The sequence below is a fragment of the Pavona decussata genome, unplaced genomic scaffold (assembly GCF_977016875.1).
Source record: "Pavona decussata unplaced genomic scaffold, jaPavDecu1.1 SCAFFOLD_105, whole genome shotgun sequence".
Classification (NCBI taxonomy): Eukaryota; Metazoa; Cnidaria; class Anthozoa; order Scleractinia; family Agariciidae; genus Pavona; species Pavona decussata.
Genome location: NW_028145519.1, coordinates 2,045,042 through 2,066,143, shown reverse-complemented (window position 1 = coordinate 2,066,143; position 21,102 = coordinate 2,045,042). Strand labels below are relative to the sequence as shown.

Below are 21,102 nucleotides of genomic sequence, written 5' to 3'. Positions count from 1 at the left end.
GTGATGTTATTTCCTACTATTTTGTCTTTTTTGTTCATTTTATCTCACCCACACACATCTCACCAAGCTAAGGCTCATGGTATTGATGATGCCTGAAAGTTCTTCTTAGTTTAAACAAAGTTCAATTTGGAAAGAATCGTGAATAAAGAAAAGGTTTTCATTTTGTCATTTGTCCTGACACAGAGGTTTCACTATACTGATACAGGACAGCTAATCAACAACATGGTCATGGTGCACATAATATTTGTTGACTGTACACAGCAGGCATCCTGCGATATTCATAATTTTGTGTGTTGGGGAAAAAATTAAAGGTAAAGTAAAGATTGTCATCCAGCTTTCTGCAACAAAACTGTGCTTTTATAGCAATGTGCTGAATAGTTTTGAATAATAAAACAATAATCCTGCTGGATCATGCAGAATTTCCCCTAATTTTAGCCAATTTGGGCTACAGCTTCATCAGTTAATTACCGTATTTATTCGCCTATTCCGCTTGATTTTGCAGGATATTGTAAAATGTGTGATTAAACACCACAACTACTATTACACAATCAATGTTTGTCACTTGCATGTTCATGTAAATGTAATATCACATTCGTTTCAGTATGCATACATGTATGAAACTCATCAGCATCCAAACTGTTGTAATATGCAGGATGTTTGTCTGAATGGTCTTCTTCCCACAAGCCTGTTGTAGCTCACTGGTAGAGCAACCAAACTAGTAAGGAATCATGATTTTGAGGGGGGTCATGATAAAAAGGGAAAAAAGCATCATAGCAGCCGATATACATAAATAATTATTATGAACCCTCCCTAATCAGAAGGTTATAGGTTAGGAGAATCTGGATTTTGGTTTTTCAACTTTGCCTGTGTCAATGACTTAAAAAATCACCTACTATTTATTGATGATGCTATGGAAACAGCACACTCATGAGGACAACAATACAATAATTACTGACAGTAACTCTGCCCCATGAGTGGGGATACACAGGTAACTTAAGAGGCAGGGAGATATGAATGATGCCAAGTTACTAGACCCAAAAAGTCCTTCTAGGCTAGAAATGGATGAAAAAAAACTAAATTGCTCAGAAAGCCACCCCATCACTTGAAACATGAGACCTATAGAAGTCCACAATCAATAATTATAACCTGAATCCTTTTTGGCACCTCTCCATCAGTAACTTTAGGCCCTGGTCAAACGGCGTATGACAGTCGGTGATAGTGTATGATGATCAAAACTATCATCCACTATTATCAACTATCAAGCGGGTGGTCAAATGGCTCAAAGAAACTTGTGATACCTGCAATAGTTTACCATGAGCCTCTATTGTCAGGCACCTGCCAAGTGTCAATATTGCAAACAAAACTTCGCAGGGATGAATTTTTCGTGGCGAAAGAAAGCAGCTGCCTGCTTCGTTTTCCTTCAGTTGTTGGAAGAACTTACTGAAAATTAATCTTGAGAGCGCTGGTGGAGAAAACAGCTGACTAAAGATCCATCATCAGCTAACATGCGCATGGTCAAACAGGAAAACTATCATCAACTACCATAAAGAATTTGAACACGCTCAAGGTGAATGATAGTTGATGATAGTCGATGATAGCGCATGATAGTTGGTGGTCAAACGAGCGCGCACGCTTTAACTTTCATGATTATCATCAACTATCATTGACTATCATGCGCCGTTTGACCAGGGCTTTATATTTGAGGACAATGATGGATGACACATAGGCCAGCAAAACAAACTGTGTTCAGCTTCTTTAATTTAAACAAAGTTTTTCGTTTACCTCTGTGTTGCAGTTATATCCCTCAGATTCGACTGTCTAAAGTGTAACATACCAAACAGATTATTATATAACTGCCAAATCTCACGCCTGCTGATTAAAAACATCCATCTCACGCATGCAAGGCCAATTTTTCACGCCCGACTCACAAATCCGGATGAGTTGTTCTAAAAAATCTTCATTTCATTTCAAATTGTTTCTTTGCTCTTTATAACAATCGCAAAAGCTTTCAATGGTCTACAATCCGTTTGAATTGGAAGTGTACAAAGGTTGTTGGAATATCTTCGGACATTTTTGGCAACATTTGGAAGTCTTTGGAAAATTGCCAAAAATCTTCAGGAGTCGCTCAGATGTTTTTGGAAATCCCGATCATGACAAGACAAAATTCTCAGGCGTTTGACTCGGGAAAAGTTGGCAGGTATAGATTATTACTCTATTTAAAATCAAGGCATTAAAAGTCTCCTGACAAACCACCTTATAATAATCTGTGCCACAATTTTGTAAAAAAAAAAACTCAAAGACAAATGTGCAAAAAGCAGCCTTGTATGACAAATCAAACCCTTTGAGGAAAAATTCTGTGAGTTTTGAAATTTGATTCAACACAATTGTTGATATAATAATGGTATCATCATAAGCCTGCGAGATACCAGTAAACCATGTGGCACAAGGCGTGCTATAGGTCAACATTGTAAGAACCGCCATCTTGTCTTCTACATTTAAACACTGGATCATTATTGCATGTGTCAAACATGGACTACAGACTGCAGAACATGCAGACCATGGATGAAATAAAGACTAAGCTGAAACTTGTTTTAATGCAATGAGGTTGAAACCAGTAAGTCATTATAACCCCCTTTCAGGCCTGAATAAAATGGAGTTGGACAGCCCTCATATAAACTCCTACTCACTAGCTTGCAATTTACCTTTAAACATCTCAGTTTTTACACCAATTAAAATTATTTAGCTTCTTGTATACCTGTAGCAGGTTTACATGATGTCTGCATGATCGTGAGTAAATAGAGCCAAGTGTTTAACTGTTGCATGTTTTGTCAGTATTTTAACCTGAAAAGGTCTTTTGCTGAGCTCTGTGGTTTTTGTCTGTTTATTTAACCTCTTGTTATTCCTGTTTGGTTTACAATGGCTTTCCCAAAGTTTACAATTTACCCTGGTCTGCAATCTCTTACCTGTATTTTTTCCTCGGCCTACAGTCTGCATTTCACTCCGGGTCTGTAGTCTCCAGTCTTAAGTCCGGCAGTCTTTGTTTTACACTGTCCAAATGTTCTATCATGATTCATTAGTTAAGTTGTCGAGTTGTTTTGCTCAGCGAACCACCCAAACAAGCCGGCTTATTCTTTAGCCGTCAGTTGTTTATAGTTTTCGTGTAGCACATTATTTCAAAAGTCAAATTTTACTCAAAACGTAAGTGATAAGCATATATTCTCCCTGGATAAAGTTGGATTCCCAAACAAAAACTCGACTGTATTCCCCAGAATGCTTGTCCTACCGATATCAAATGTGTTGGCTAAAATCTACCTTTACTTACCTCAATCGATTATTGTTGTCCCTCAGTCACCTTTTCTACGGCTAAACGTAAACTGAACAACTTGTCTTGCCTGCAAATAAACAAATCTTGCCGCTCACGACGCTCACTTGATCAACAACCCAAGCACAACAGATCAGCGAGGAACTCTTACAAACGGGGCGGTTACTCAGCTGGGTGGACACGTTCAATGGTGGACTGGACTGGATTGGACTGGATTTGGATTGGAAAAGTGTAAGTTGAAATCAAAGGTGTAATACTTTGGTAGTGTTTGAAATTTGCACAGTTCTGGTCTTGATTCCCAGGCATCCCAGAATGCGGCACCTCACAACTGTTTTACCTCAAGCGCCATTTTTAACAACGTGAATCCTATTGAAAAAAATGTGATGGTATAAATTATGTATTAAACTAGGTAAATGGTATAAACATCCTGCGTACTGCTAGGATTTGAATGTCGCACGTGTGGTATATGAAGTAAATGTGATGGTATACTTCAAGCCTGGTGGACGAATGAAGTGATGAATGATGAATGCATACTCGGAAAAAAGAAATCCGAGTGCTCCTATCAGGAGTCGAACCTAAGACCTTTCGATAACTAGTTCGGATGCTCTACCACTGGGCTACAGGAGACTCGTGGGAGCTAAGGCCATTAAACTAGGTTCATCGGACAAACATCCTGCATACTGCTAGGATTTGAATGCCGAACGTGTGGTATATGAAATAAATGTGATGGTGGATGATGAAGAAGAATTATAATAGCCTTAGCTCCCACGAGTATCCTGCAGCTCAGTGGTATAGCTTCCGAACTAGTAACCGGAAGGTCTTAAGTTCGACTCCTGATAGGAGCACTCGGATTTCTTTTTTCCGAGTATACCTGTGTCCCTTTCTGGAACAGTACATCATTCACATTCATTCACCAGGCTTTTTAAATATACCATCACCTTTATTTTATATACCACACGTTCGACATTCAAATCCTAGGAAGAAGAGCATCTGAACTAGTAATCGGAAGGTCCTAGGTTGGACTCCTGATAGGAGCACTCGGATTTCTTTTTTCCGAGTACGTGAATCCTTCTGTTACTCCGCATACGTTCTGCCCGTGTCAGAATGGTTGCCAACTTATTCAAAGGTTTTTCTTTTTAATTTCTTTGCGCGGTATATGACGATACAGATCGGAAGGTCTTAGGTTGGACTCCTGATAGGAGCACTCGGATTTCTTTTTTTCCGAGTACGTGAATCCTTCTGTTACTCGGCATACGTTCTGCCCGTGTCAGAATGGTTGCCAACTTATTCAAAGGTTTTTCTTTTTAATTTCTTTGCGCGGTATATGACGATACAGGACAAGAAGTTGTTAGCAAGGTCTATTGCTAATGAACAGGAAAATTAGGGATAATCACGCATTCATCTGGAATAATCAAGCTTTAATTTGGAAAAAAAATCCATACACTGTTAGACCTTGTTAGGTTTTTTAGTTTAAGCTTTTCTTGGTAGTACTGAAAACGCTTAATTGAAATTTATATTTGGATTCCAATAGTTCTTGCAGATATCTGCTTTTCACGCATAGTTATTGACTCGAGGAAGGAGATTGTAAGGGACCAATCGTTTATTACGTCCTAGGGGGGGGGGGTTTCGAGGGGGGGGGGGTAATTTTTTTAAACGAGCTCTTTTTTGGGAGGGGGTAATTTTTTACCTTGTACGAAACGTAAGGGGGGTAAAATTTTAAGGGTATCAACTAAATGTATTTCGCAATCATTCTTCCCATCAATCCTAGAGTTGGTAACATGGACTAGATACTTCTCCATATCGCTACTATTCTTCAGAGCGACAAAGATCTTGCACGTAATAGGTTGAGTATTGACATAGACAGGCAAACCGTGTATTTCATCAAGCAGTTTATCTCTGAAGGCTTGTCAGTTCTCTGGGCAAAAAAATTGACCAAAAGACGAATAGAGATGGTAGGCTTCTTCAAAATCTATATATCCACATCCTTGATCCACATCCATACATCAAATGTTCCTGTACTGCTCTCACTTTGACCTTCTGTGTACCTTCTTTTGACGACTGAAGAATAGACTCCAGCAATAACAAAACATCGTTATTATCAAGACATTGAAGAGATATTCTAAGGTACGTTCCCTTACTTGAATTTCGCCTAACTTCTGATTCTTTCTCTTGCCAGTTCAGATTGAGAGAGCCAGCGACTTCTGCATGTAACCAAGCGTTGTGGCCAGGGGCCCGTTTCTCGAAAGACCCGGTAACTTACCGGGCCCAAGAAGTAATTTTGGTGACAAATGTTTCTTAACAGAAGTCAATTTTTGTTAGCTTTGAATATTAAATTTTGAAATCTTATTATTCTATGAAAACATTGGCGAAGTACCATGTCTGTATTAATCGTTCTGTAATCGGCGAAAAACGGGCCCGGTAAGTTACTGGGTCTTTCGAGAAACAGTTCCCAGGACCTTCTCAACAATTCAACCACCAGGCCAACCATAGGGAGGGGTGGGGGGGGGGGGGAAATTTTCAAACTGTCATTGCAGCGGGGGGTAAAACTTTTGCTTGAAAGATTTTTTTGGGGGTAAAATTTTTACATACACTCGATTTTTTAGAAAACCACCGCCCTTTCCTAGGACGTAATAAACGATCGGTCCCTTAATGCCCAAAAATAGTTCGCTTATATCTGGGCATCGTCCTTAACAGCAGAGGAAGAAGAATAACGTTATTGATCATTCTTGACATTTCTCTAGCCCAGAGTTATCTTCCTGACCACTAAGCACAGGGTGTGAGAATGTTTAGGACCCATAGCGTTCGACCGATTCCTCCACCTTTCAAGTCACTCTGAACAAACCGGAAGTGTAAACAATACAACGAGGAGGGTTGGAAAGTCGCCCGATGGAGTCCATCGGATCCATTGGAAATACATAGATTCCGATGGAATCTCCGGAAGTCTAGTCGTGCCAAAACTAGCACGCTACACATGTAACATAACTCGTTTTTAAAGCCGTGAGTCGATACAAGCACGCTACCGTGTAACATAACTCGTTCTTAAGTGAGTCGATACAAGCACGCTACACATGTAAAATAACTCGTTCTTAAAGCCGTGAGTCGATACAAGCACGCTTTACATGTAACATAACTCGTTCTTAAAACCATGGACCGATACAAGCACGCTACACACATAACATAACTCGTTCTTTAAGCTCTAAGCCGAGACTAGCAGCGGCGCTACACATGTAACATATAACTCGTTCTTGAAGCCCTGAGTCGATACAAGCACGCTATACATGTAACATAACTTGTTCTTTAAGCCCTAATTCGAGACTAGAACGCTACACATATGTAACATAACTCGTTCTTAAAGCGTTAAATCGAAACAAGCACGCTACACATGACTTCACTCGTTCTTACATGAAACCATACAAGCACGCTACGTGCATGAAATTACAATACACTGTATGACTCGTCTTTTTGAAGCCCTGTGTCCCCCGAGCCCGAATCGAGACTGGCACTCACGCTCCACATAAGATCTGACTCGAATAATCATGCTACACATGTAAAATAAGTCCTATTTAAAGTTCATAACTGGTTTGCCGATGATCGGTAAGGGTACAAATTCAAGGGAGGTTGTTAAGATCTGTTAAAACTTAGGGAGGTGACGTCATCGGATTACGGAGCAGCCACGATCCGAGATCCGATTATACCGGAAATTGACCCGCATTCACCGCACCGGTACGAGATTTTCATTCCGGTACGAAAACTCGTTCCGATGTCACGTAAACGTGGTACGGGCCTTCGCTGCAGCGTGAAATCACTCTCCTAGGAGCCGGTCTGGAACTGATAGCGCATGAGCAGTCTTCGATATTCAATTTTTATGATATTCAATTAAAATATGGCGTCAAAATCACGTTGGTCGACAAAAAGTATCCCTTCATGTAAACACGGTATGAAATCACAATGTCATACCGGTATCAAACTCACACCGGTGTGAGTTTTCACATGTGCACACCCCAAAACTCCACCTCTGCATGATCTACAGTGACACTAAAGTTTCATTCAAGAAATCATGTGTCATTCCCACAAAAAAAGAGACCAGGGAAGAAGTTGCAGTTGTTGCATAAAATTCATAATCCCTTCCTATATTAGAGAACAGAATTCGGTTAAAACCTAAACTTAAGCCAAAACAAAAATGATTCCTCGCAAAGCAAGGTTAATAAATTTGTTGGACCAAGCAGAGCTAAGCCGCCCGAATGTTGCCTAGCAACAGTGAAAAACATTTGCTATGAATGATGTCAGACAAAGAGGTTACTAGGGTAGCAACAGGTGGGAAGACACACTGGCGTCAGCAGTTTGCTGGAGCAAAATTTGCATACATCGGGAAAGTTTGCATTCATTGCCAGATTAAATTTCAACTGCAGGAAACACTTTCCCTCTTCAACTTTGGAAGCAGCATTAAAAGGTGGATCTCAACCTTTTATATGAATGCAGAAAGCTGTGTGCTGAATAATGGCTTTTGCACTGACTACTTCATGATATCTAGAGGTGTAAGGCAAGGCTGCCCTATATCCCCCTATCTGTTTCTCCTCGCTGCTGAGGTTCTAGCCATCAAGATAGGACAAGACAATAGAATGAAGGGCATCAAAATTTTTAGAACAGAATTTAAGCTGAGCCTGTTTGCTGATGACACCTCAGCTTTTTTAGATAGTCAGACTTCTGCTGAAAACCATGTTGAAACCCTAAATGATTATGGGATTATATCTGGCTTGAAATTGAAGGCTTCTAAAACTAAAGCGATGTGGTTGGGCCCATGGAGGAACAAAAAAGCCAAGCCCCTAGGCTTTAACTGCACTAAAGATCCTCTCCAAATTTTAAAAGTATACGTTTCTTACAATGAGGAAGGAAATGCAAAAAGAAATTTTGCAAAGAAAGTTCAAAATCTGAACACTACTCTTGACATCTGGAGTTCCCGAAGTCTGGCTACTTTTTGTAGATGTTTGATATTAAAATGCTTAGGTATTAGTCATCTGATATATTCCAAATCAATGTTAGTCGTGCCTTCTGAAATTATTACGTCTACGACAGTGTCTCTTTTTAACTTTATATGCTGCAAAAAGCCATTCCAGTGGAATCTATTCGTGTCCAATGGATCCAATGGACTCCATCGGAACGACTTTTAACCCCCTCGTACAACATAAGTGGAAATGTGGAAATTATTCTAAGTCTCTCACGAATAGAAAATATGCTTTTCCAGTGGAATCTATTCGTGTCCGATGGATCCGATGGACTCCAACGGAACGACTTTCAACCCCCTCGTACAACATGAGTGTAAATCACGAATAGAAAATTGGCTTTTCCAGTGGAATCTATTCGAGTCCAATGGATCCGATGAACTCCATCGGAACGACTTTTAACCCCCTCGTACAACATGAGTGGAAATTTTTCTAAGTCTCTCACGAATAGAAAATATGCCTTTCCAGTGGAATCTACTCGTGTCCGATGGATCCGATGGACTCCATCGGAGCGACCTTCAGCCCCCTCGTACAACATAAGTGGAAATGTGGAAATTATTCTAAGTCTCTCACGAATAGAAAATTTGCTTTTCCAGTGGAATCTATTCGTGTCCAATGGATCCGATGGACTCCATCGGAACGACTTTCAACCCCCTCGTACAACATGAGTGCAAATTTTTTTAAGTCTCTCACGAATAGAAAATATACTTTTCCACTGGAATCTGTTCGTGTCCAATCGATCCGATGGACTCCATCGGAGCGACTGTCAACCTCCATATACAACATGAGTGCAAATTATTCTAAGTCTCTAACGAATAGAGAAAATAATTTTCCAGTGGAGTCTATTCGTATCCAATGGATCCGATGGACTCCATCGGAACTACTTTCAACCCCCTCGTACAAACATGAGTGGGAATTTTTCTAAGTCTCTCACGAATAGAAAATATACTTTTCCAGTGGAATCTATACATGTCCAATGGATCACCTACTCTTGAGAAGACTTTTCACCGATAGACTTCCGGTTTTCCGATGGAAAGCATAAGGATACGACTGGAGTCTAGTTGACACTATTGGACAACCCTCTGAATTCGCGTTTATATTTTCATAGTTTCCAAATTATGAAGCGAAAAATTTTCACGCGGATTACTATCATTAGCGCTGGTTGCTCACCCAGTCTGATTGTGTGAGGGGCTTCGTCTGCTGTACCGAGGTGAATGGAAATCAGGTAAGGCCAAAATGTTTGAGATGATTTAACTAACTTCTCTGGTATTTTTTTTACAAAATTATCGGCAAAACCGTCTGTGAATGTTTTCTTTTTATCAGTTTGAAAATGAAATTAATGTAAATGTTTTCATTTTAAATGTAAATGACCAACCGTTTGAGCCTTTGCAAGTTAAAATTAGAACAGGATATTCACTTAAAATCTTATGAGGACGGATATAAAAAGTCTGCCTTTTAGCGGACGGTTTTTACTTCGTCTCGATTAAATAAAATACGACTAAAACGCAACGTTTGGTAGAAAATAAAAAACTAGCGACATTGAAAATTGAACATATTTACGGACCAAATTCCTCATTTTAGACTCCTGTCTCACCATAGTCAAGGACTTTCAGTCACGATAGTTTGCATTGTGAGGATCACTTTATCCATTTCGCGGAAAGGAGAGGGAATAAAGATGGCTGGGAGGAGGGGGGGGGGGGGGGGGGAGAGTAAGATAAGCAAACAATAGAATCCAACGGAGAGTAGTGATACTGCTATTCGTTCATGCTACACAATTACTCTTGGAATTTACAATTTCGTTTTCAATCTTGATTCCTGAAATATTTCGAATTTTACCACACTTGCGTGGGGTTACCCACCAATACAAAACCAACATCGTTCTACTACAAACCTTGATAACCATCGGTACTAGCAACAGCAGACAGTTATTAACGCACATGCTTACTAGCAGAAAGGTTTTAACATATTTCACTGGCCACGATTACGTCTCTCTCTACAATATCAATTAACAACAAATATTATCAGGAAAGACATTTAAATTGTGAACTCGAGTAATAACAATGTTAGGTACTGATAAGCCAAAGCTCTTACAGATGTAAACAATCAAATACATTTATATATTTTAATATTCTTTTTTTGTTAAAACAAGCAAAAGGAACAACCAATGCGCACAGTAACAATTGATCCCAACTTCTTAACAAACGATTTTAAATAGAGCCTGGTTTACACTCTCTACAAAACGACATTAAAAAGATCAAAGTGTGATCTTTGTTAAATATCAACTTGTGAACGTCTTGAAAGAAATTGATCTTTTTATTGCTAATAATTTTAACATGTATTTTTTCTACATTAACTTCCACTTCACAAAAATGTTCATGAGGTTAAAAGAGAAACTACAAGTTACCAAAGTGATTGGTTTTACATACACACGCTTACAATCATCCTTATGATCTCTTTTTTATATCAAATTGTAAACTTTAAATGTCATTCAGTAAACTGTAACACACAAAACTAACTGGTAAATTACAAACTGTAACAATAACTCCTTTAATGCTCATGCTACATCATCAAATACAAAAAAAGAATATAAACAAGCAAAAGGAACAAGTTATGAAACACAGTAACAGAAACTACTCGATTGAACCCAACTTCTTTCAAAAGAAACGATTTTAAATAAACAAGCCTGCTTTACAATTTCGACAGAACAACACCAAAAAGATCAAGTTTATACTTATTTCATTGTCTAAGTCATTATATTCGTCTCCTGTCGTTATCCTGCCCAGTCCAAACTAAAATTTAATATCGATATAAAGTTTGCGTGACTACGTCATATGTCGTTATATTCTTGGTGTGGACCAGGCTTTTCCCTTGGAATAAGAATTAGACAGTTACCCAATGTTAGAAAATGATCCAGATTTTTGGCGTTGTTGACCTCTTGTCATCTAGTAATAACTGTGCTGTTGCATGTGTTCTGTAAAGAAATTTTTTTCTTTAAACAAATCTCGGTTTTTAAAAACTGGAAAAAGGGAATTTAATACTCATGGTACAACTCGGTAAACAATAACGCAAATAATACGTTTTGTCTTTTTCATCGATGAACAATCGCTCATTGGACAACTTTTCAGTATGCACCACAATTTCCCATCGCCACAGGCACCATTCTTATAACAACACCTCATAACTACAAGATATTTTCTTGTTCCTCGCCAACATAGTTATTATAAAATTAAAACCACCTGACAAAATACTCTGTTAACAACAAACGAAACTTTTTCTACTCCTTAAAGCGTTCACAATAATAGGCTTTGACTGTAAAATTCTTTTTTTTCCACATCGTTACAATTTCAAAGAAAGGAGATGTAGTGAAACAAGTATCATTCGCTTGCCGTAGCATTAATGAGGGGTGGAACTGAGACTTATTCTTCGTTTCCTTATTGTTTTTGGGGTATGGTTGACAAGAATACTCTACATTTAGATGCCATTACCATGGACACCAACGGAAATGAGAAGAGGTGAAAGAACATGAGAGAAAACTTAAAGTTAAGTTAATCACTTATCATATGATTTTCATAGTGACCAAGAAGTAGCGCTTCACTACTGAACTCCTCTTGACAAATCCAGCAGATGTGTTTTTCAACCTGACCAGACTGAGTTTGTGTCGACATGTTGTAATGAAAAGAATCCGTGGCATTCTTGTGAGTTCTTTCAAATTTCCTTAAACTTCTGAAGTGCCTAAAAAACGTGTTGCATTGCTTGCATTCATATGCCTTCTCATTAGTATGAACCTTTTTATGCCTCCTTAAATTTCCTGCTACACTAAAGCACTTGCCACACTGATTGCATTCATATAGCTTCTCTCCAGTATGAAATCGTTTATGTGTCCTTAAATATCCTGCTTGACTAAAAAACTTGTCATACTGCTTGCATTCATATGGCTTCTCTCCAGTGTGAACTCTTTGATGTGTTCTGAGATGTTCTGCTACACTAAAGCACTTGCCACACTGATTGCATTCATATGGCTTCTCTCCAGTGTGACATTGTTTATGTGCCCTTAAATATCTTGCTTGACTAAAACACTTGCCACACTGCTTGTATTTATATGGCTTTTCTCCAGTATGAACTCTTTGATGTCTTCTTAGATTTCCTGCTACATTAAAACACTTGCCACACTGTTTGCATTCATATGGCTTTTCTCCAGTATGGACTTTTTGATGTCTTCTTAGACTTCCTGCTACACTAAAACACTTGCAACACTGTTTGCATTCATATGACTTCTCTCCAGTATGAAATCTTTCATGTCTCCTTAGATGTCCTGCTTGACCAAAATACTTGCCACACTGTTTGCATTCATAAGTTTTCTCCCTAGTATGGAATTTTTCGTGTATCCTTTGATCTCCTGCATCACGAAAACATTTGTCAAATACAAGACATTTGTACGCTTGGGCTCTTTTATGCCTCGAAAATCCTGGCATCCTGCTTTAGTGCTGTTTGCTATCTGAAACGTAATTAAAAAACATCTGAATATAACAGAAAAGCTGTACAAAAAGAATCACACTGATGGCAATGCCCCCCCCCCCCCCCCCTAAAAAAAGCAAATATTACATCTTAAGTCTTTACAACAGGTAAAAAGCAGTAAGTTACTAACATCTTATTTTGCTGTTTGGTCATGTTATTGATATGTTTATGGTAGTTTACAACACTCGTACATCCACAAATACTAGATGTTTCTCGCTAAAAAGTGCAGTTATCACGGGAAAGATCAACAAAATAAGCGTAATCTTACCTTAGCAGCTAAATTAGGCAAATAGAAACTAATTTATTTGATTTTTCACATTTATTCATTCTTCTGATGAAACTTTGTATAACATTTAGGAACAGATCTGTCCCGTTTACCTACAGATCTAATTATAGCCATCTTCTCTGTCTGTAAACTGTTATTATCTGTCAGCAGTCCGAGGTAGCGTCATTAAAAATTGACCTTTTGTCACTTCTAAGTAATGATTTAATAACGATCATACGTGATTATGTTGGGTGGTTGCTTACCGGAAACAGAAAACAAAAAGTGTGTATAATTTCTGGTCTAAAAAGTGGTCGCGGTCTCTTTAGAAATTGAGTGGTGGTCGCTTACAAGAGAGCTCTTGAAACAGTATTTAACTGAGAAACAAAACGGTTGTTTAATGGTCGCTTACGGGAGGTGCTCGCTTACGAGAAGTGGTCGCTATGAGAGAGTTGACTGTAGTTTGTCTTACCTGCAAATAAAGAAATCTTGCCGCTCACTCGATCAACAAACCAAGCACAACAGATCAGCGAAAACTCTTAGTATTAGCGGCGAGGTTACTTTATAGTCGGGTGACACGTTCAATGGTGGACTGGACTTCAGATAGAAGAAGTGTAAGTTCAAATCAAATTTGGTAGTATTTGAAATTTGCATGGTTTTGGTGTTGATTACTAGGAATGGATCCCAGCAAATCTCGGCTGCTTCACCTGAACCGCCATTTTAAGTAACGTAAATCCTTTTGTCACTACGCATACGCCGTTCTGGGCCTATCAGGGCCTTTTCATATGAGCCCGGTTACCAGCCTGGCCCGGTAGGCGGGACGAATTTTGTCTTCTGTTCATATGGGAAATTTAATCCCGGTTACCGAGATGAAAAATGTTCTTAAGGCCCAAAATACCCGTGGATCCGACTTAACATAACATTTATTCAGGAGGCTTCAACACAAATACAAAAACATCCTGAATAGGGAAATCGGGAGGTTAATCCTGTATAAAAACAATTTCCCTGAATTGTCGGCGACCTTACAAGCCATGCTCAGTTAAAATTGTTTCGTACCAGTCAGTCCCGGTATCCGGGCTGGAGTGTTCATATGGGAGAAATTTCCAGCTCGGTTACCGAGATCTCAGTTGCAAAAACCGAGATCTCGGTAACCGGGCCAGCCCGGTCGACCGGGCTCATATGAAGAGGCCCTCCGAATGGTTGCCTACTAATTCAAAGGTTTTCGTGGTACATGACAATGCAGGAAAAGAAGATGTTAGCAAGGTCTATTTCAATCGAACAGGAAAATTAGGGAAAATCAGGCATTTATCAGAGATAATTAAGCTTTTATTTGAGAAATAAAAAAAGATACATCGTTAATCATTTAATTTAAATCTTTTTAGAGTTATTAAATACTTGTGGACTGTTCGTGGTAAGTCTGACGCGGCATTTCGTTTCCGTTCGCAAATTCAAGACGTCTTCTATCGCAGAAGGATTCCCAACCGCACGTAGATATCTTGCAGATATCAGCTTTTCTCGTATAGTTATAAACTGCAATCTCGTACCTAGAGTCCTCATTTCCTTTACTCGAGGCACGAGATTACAATAAAAACTGAACAAAAATATTTCACTTATATCTAGGCACCGTCCTTAACAACAGAGGAAGAAGAATAACGGAATTAATCATTCTCGACATTTTTTCTACACCCGAGTTATGTTTCAGACCCAGTCAAGTTCCTTGACCTCTCAAGTCACTCTGCACATGCGCAGGATAAGCTCATTACTCTCTCGGAGCAATCTCGTTCCCAGAGCCCGCGTAACCTTTATCCAACGAAACGTTGAATGAATGAATGAATGAATGTTTATTTCCCATAATTATAAGTAACATAAGAAGTACATAGTGCAATTTACATTGAAGTCGGGAGGAAGACTAAAGAAACCCTTACGGGCTTTTACAAAGTAGTCCCCCTTTGATTCAAATTACATTTTTAAGCTAAATTAATCAGGATATCAGGTTTGGTGTACAAATAACAGTAATAATAAAAGGTGCAAGTAAAATTATGTAAGTTAACGCCTATATCATAATCATTGAAAGAGAAGGAATTGCTTCATTTTCTTTTTGAAAACATGTATAGAAAGAGATCGTTTTATTTCTAGAGGAGTTTTGTTCCATGTATCAACTATCTTACTTCTTAAAGAGTATTTTCCATAGTTAGTTCGGTTAAAACACTGATGTAGATGTTTTGAACTCCTGGTATTATAATCATGGACTTGCGTGTTTTCAATGCAGAGGTCACTGAAATAGGTGGGTAACGATTTACTGATAAGACTAAAACTGTAAGATCCGATTAGTAGGTCATTAATTTGGTAAATATTTAAGAGACCCATCTTTATAAAAAGAGGAAGAGATGGTGCGGTATATGGAGAGAATGTTATGATACGTAGTGCTTTTTTTTGTAATTTGAACAATTTCATTAGCCTTGTGGGGTAATTATTTGCCCAAACGGTATTTCCGTAATGCAGGTAAGGGTAAATCAAACTATTGTATAATATTTTCAAGAGTACTTGACTGACATAGAAGCGAATCCTACATAGCATACCGGTGGCTTTTATTATCTTCTTAGTGATATAATCAATATGATTCTTCCATGTTAAGTGCTGGTCAATTATAATTCCTAAGAATTTGGTTTTATCTACTCTCTGGATCTCCTTATTATCAAGCTTAAGAGTCAGTGATTTTTTTAACTGTTTCTTTGCTGTTCTAAATATTATGTAATTGGATTTTTTTATGTTGAGTGTAAGTTGATTTAGTGTTAACCATTCTTGAACATTAACTAATTCCGCATTTATATTACACTCGAGTTCATTTATGTCTTTACCTGAGCAAAACAGATTAGTATCATCTGCAAATAATATAGTAGATAAAATTTTGGTAGAATTGTTTAGGTCATTAAAATAAATTAGGAAAAGTAATGGTCCAAGAATAGATCCTTGTGGGACCCCACACGTAATTGCCATTTCTGTTGATCTGATTTGATTATATTTAACAATTTGTTTTCTGTTGGTAAGGTAATCTTTTATCCACGCAAGACAATTTCCGCGTATACCATAGAAAGAGAGCTTCTTTAGAAGAATATCGTGATTTACTGTGTCAAACGCCTTTGATAAATCAAGAAATATACCAACAGTGAACTGGTTATTTTCTATCCCTTGTGTTATTTTATCAACAAGTTCAATTATTGCATAATCAGTAGTGCTTTTACTTCGAAATCCATATTGATGGTCAAATAAAATTTTTTTTCTATCTACATAGTTCATTAATCTTTTGTACATCAGTTTTTCTAGTATTTTCGAAAAACAGGGGAGAACAGAGATTGGTCTATAATTTGAAAATACATTTTTATCAGATGATTTATACACCGGTGTTACCAAAGCTACTTTCAATTCATCTGGGACTTTACCAGTTGAAAAAGTAAGATTAAAAATGTGAGACAGGGGTAGAGATATGTAAGGGGCGACATGTTTAACTACCTTGCTGTTTATGTCATCAATACCACAACTTGATTTGTTTGCCATTTTATCAATTTCTTTGTTTACTTCAGCACATGTAGTGTCATGTAAAAACATGGAGTCACAATAATTTCCCTTTAGAAATTTGTAAAATTCATCCGAACCGTCATCAAATTTCATAGCTAGATTAGGCCCAACATTTACAAAGAATTCATTAAATTTATTTGCAATCAAATTAGGATCACTGATTTCATCATTTTCATTGTTCAGAAAAGAACTGGGAAGAGAGTTATATGATTTTCTATTACCAAGTAATTCATTAATAGTATTCCACGTCGATTTTATATTATTTTGTCCTTGACTGAATTTTTTACCATAATAATTCTTTTTAGCAATTCTGATTAGATGATTCAATTTATTTCGATATAATTTATAATCATGTTCATTTTTTAATGTCGGACTCTTTAAAAATTTATTATAGAGTAATTCCTTGGTTTTTGAAGATTTTCTTTAACCTTTTGTTATCCATAAATTGTTATACCTTCGTGTACCTATACGTTTAGTCATTTTAACTGGAAAATGTTTATTATAATGGTCAGAGAATTCAGCGAGAAATGCTTTAAAAGACTCCGCCGGGTCATTCTTAGATAACGTGGTTAGCCAATCACAGGTTTTAAGACAACTAGAGAATGAATCTAGAGATTTCTTATCTATTATTCTAGTTACATAACTACCTGATTCAGAGCTCACAGTATTAATGTGCATCTCATGCTTCGTAATGGTGAAAATAGGTAGATGATCAGATATATCATTAACCATGATACCACTTAGGTGTTCAGTGTGACTTAAATTGTTAGTGAAAATGTTATCTATTAGTGTTGCAGTAGATTTAGTTATCCGTGTTGGTCTTGTAATTAGTGGTATATAACCCGATGATGAAAATTGATTAAAAAATAAATTTGAGAAATTACATTGATCATATTTTAGAAGATCAATATGGAAATCACCCATGATGTAGCATGGCTTATTTCGTTTATCCAATCTTGACAATACGATTTTGAGGTCACTTTCAAAATCATTAAATATGTTATCAGGAGGCCTATATATGACGCCAACAATTATGTTTTTAGATTTCTCATTTAAAATTTCAATAAAGAGAGACTCAATGTTACTGGCGCTGTTTTCAATAGTTAAGTCATTTCTTATTTTAATATTTAAATCATTTCTTGAGAAAATACAAATCCCTCCCCCAATTTTATTTTGCCTATAAAACTTAGTCAAATTGTACCCGGGGATCAAAATATTGCTGTCATTATCGTTTAGCCAAGTTTCAGTAAGTGCTATAATAGAAAATGTATGAGTCAATGTTTGTAAATAATTTAAAAAGGCATCAAACTTATTCCTTATACTCCTAATATTTAAATGTAGCAATGATAGCGCATTATTTGTGTTATGTCTGGAAGTGATTGAACTGTTAAATTCCTCTGTGGAATAGAAATTACAAGTCTTAACGGGGTTATCATCTGTAAAATTTCTGTCATTATGGAAGAACGCTTCCTGTTGCTGCTGTCCAAACGGGTTAAAGATAAGATTGTCTAGTCTGTTTCTTTGATTTCTTAACATGGTTCTAAGTTCATTTCTAGTTGTTTCAAAATTATTCTGTAAGCTATCATCATCAAGATTATTAAAAGGCAAGCAACTATCCAAACACTGATAACATGTAAATACTTCATCACTGCTGGGAAGAATAGCTAATCGCAGACAATGCTTATTGTAGTGGTAATCATTAAAACAGATGGTACATGTTATTGACCTTTGATTATGATTCACTTCATATCCACACAAGTTACAAGTTTTACTCTCTTTTCTCATCGCAAGTTGGATAATTAGTTATTCTCAAGCGAATCTTAGTAAATTTTGGAACGAAAAGAGATAATAATTATGGTCTAATACGTGCTTAAAACACTTATCTTTGTGGATAAGATCAAACATCTGACCCTGCTTTCAAAACGGTCCCCTATAACGCTGACCATTGATGTAAAGTTTGTCCTTGACTAATTTTGCAGTGTTTCCATCCTGTTTAGCTTTCTTCATAATTGGGTACAGTCGTTTTCTTGTTTCAGCAATCTCCTTTGGGAATTGCTCCGCGATGCCTATCCTGGTGCCCTTGAGGAGGTATGCAGATTTCATGACATACTCCTTATCTTGGTAACGTAGGAATTTTACGACAATCGGTCGTGGTTTGCCGTCATCTCTCTTTCCTTCGATCCTGTGTGCTCTTTCAATTTCTATCTCTTGGTTTTCGTCTATTTTCATCTTAACTGAAAATAAATCGCGTACTGTTTTTAAAGGATCTTCCTTTTCCTTCTCTGGCAGATTGTAAAGAACCAGATTACTCCTCATTGAGCGCGCCCTGATGTCAACAATCTCGCTTTGCAACTTTTCAGTATGCGCTTCAATCGTAGCTACTTTCTTCTCCAGACTCTTGATTAAATCACTGTGCTCATTACGACTCTTGATTAATTCATCTGCAGTATTATTGACGAATGTATAGGACTCCTTTAGTTCCTTAATGTCATTATCGACACGCGTCAGATGCTCTTCGATGGTTTCTAATTTGTCTAATTTTCGGTTCATTTGAGCAATCTCCTCCAATATTTTGCCGAGCTTTGATTCCTCCTCATCGTTAACTTTAAGTACCTTTGGGCTGGGCTTCATTGGGGTACTTGCAACGTTCAGCTGGATAAGGGAAACGCGGGCTCTGGGAACGAGATTGCTCTCGGAATTATGCCCGAGCGAGTGAAACACAATTTCTATGACGTCATAAAGTGCTTGAACACGCGTTTTAGATTTTCGTAGTTTACAAATCAAGGAGCGAAAAATATTGACGATCACTATCATCAGCTCCCTTCGCTGGAAAGGTTGCTCACCCAGTCTGATTTTGTGCCGGGCTTCGTCAGCTGTACCGAAGTGAAAGGAAATCATGTGAGGCCAAAATCTTTGAGATGATTTATTTAACTAACTTATCTTGTTTTTTCTTTACAAAATTCTTGGAAAAAACAGGAAGAGACACAAGACGCCTTTTTCAGGGAGATTCCCCTTCAAAAAAAATTAAATAAATAAAAAATGACCCACACGACTTTTTCCTTGGCGACCAAGAATCTGTTTCTCGCCTCTCGATTAAGCCAATGGGAGAAAATAGGTTTTAAGTATAAGAGACCAGAAGAGACAACAAAAACATATTTTTATACACAGACTGAAACAGCGGCAACAAAAAGTCTTTGATATGAGGTACTCTTTTCTGTCCAATTACAAAACACAGTGGTCCTTTCATAATTCAATATATCGGAGACTTTTCTGTCTCCAAAGTGTTTTCCCATCGTGACACAAAATCATACAAGGTGACTCTGTTTGTCCTCTGCTGATAAGAAAAGAGGTGAGTAAAAGAAACCATAACGAAGAAAGTCGTATCATAGAAAGAAACGCTGGGAAGGCCACGCAATGGAGATAAAATGATAAAATGCCAGTAAATTCCTATTTTCCAACCCACATTCTCAAATGTTTGCCTTCTGTCCCAAGTGCCCCAATCTCACCAGACAAGACAGATTTACTTCTGCAATTCTAGATGTAGATGGAAACGAGTTTGCAATCGTTTCCTGTTTTTTTCCTCCGCTCACGTATCAAACAGTTGTCACACAAAATATGGCAAACTATTTCTTTCTTTTTCAGGACAACAGCATCAGCTCTGCAATAAACTGACGTTTGGGGAAACTGGGGTCTTCACCACTTATATGGCACTTCTCCGCTTGCTTGTGATCTCTTAACATAAAGTCGGTCTGGCTGCTTGTGGATGAAGTGATCTGTAAACAGCCTTCGTGTTTTTCTATGCACCTCTATACCTCTTCTTTACTCCATTTGATGATACCCCATATCTTATTACAGTGTTATTAACAGAACTGCTCATGAAATAAGTGCACTCAGTTCTACGGCATTATTAATTTACTTATTTTTAAGGCACGCAACACCAATCGACGTTATTTCTTGTGATAAAAACGTTAAAGCTTGCTTCAGACTGCGGGTTCTATCTTTACCAGGGTAACAGTTCGATTGGCAAAACATGGCAAAAAGTATTTTATGTTCTGAATGTAGCCATTTTGCTTGGGTAACTATCTTTTACCCCGAGCTTCAGGGAAAAAGGTGAAAACAGAAGACCTATAGTCGGTGAATTTGTTGACTGAAACTAAATTCCTACACTTTGAAAGCAAAAACTTAGCTATTTGGAAATAAGATGTAACAAAACTAATTGTAGGTATAAAGTGTCGCACAGTAGAAGTTATATGCCGGATTTTACACGAACTATTTTTCTCAAACTCATTAACAATTCATCAAAAGAAAACAAAGAAAATCACTACCGTGACCGTGGTTTGGATATGTGATCCTAATTACCATAAAATTTTGCCAACTTTAGCCTTGAATTTCTCAAAGATTTACTGATCATTTGAGAAGCCTTTAAT

General features: G+C 37.6%; 1 protein-coding gene, 1 long non-coding RNA gene and 1 pseudogene across 3 annotated transcripts in view; 1 reads left to right on the top strand and 2 right to left on the bottom strand.

Moving 5' to 3' along the window:
• LOC146471360 (uncharacterized) overlaps positions 1–3,461 on the bottom strand; it is a 39,233-nt pseudogene extending 35,772 nt beyond the window's left edge. The window contains exon 1 of the transcript XR_014866841.1: positions 3,323–3,461. The product of XR_014866841.1 is annotated as an uncharacterized LOC146471360 (transcript). The remainder of the gene's footprint in view (positions 1–3,322) is intronic.
• LOC146471358 (uncharacterized) overlaps positions 1–21,102 on the top strand; it is a 44,213-nt gene that overhangs the window by 22,309 nt on the left and 802 nt on the right. The window lies entirely within an intron of this gene.
• Positions 10,527–13,633, bottom strand: LOC146471359 (uncharacterized). The gene is made up of 2 exons (XM_085120997.1): positions 13,572–13,633; positions 10,527–12,817 (listed from the first exon to the last, which is right to left on the bottom strand). The coding sequence occupies exon 2, from the start codon at positions 12,792–12,794 to the stop codon at positions 11,868–11,870; it is 927 nt and encodes a 308-aa protein (XP_084977123.1). The 5' UTR covers positions 12,795–12,817; positions 13,572–13,633; the 3' UTR covers positions 10,527–11,867.

Coding starts and splice junctions, on each gene's coding strand:
- LOC146471359 (XM_085120997.1), bottom strand. CDS start 12,794: ATGCCAGGATTTTCGAGGCATAAAAGAGCCCAAGCGTACAAATGTCTT.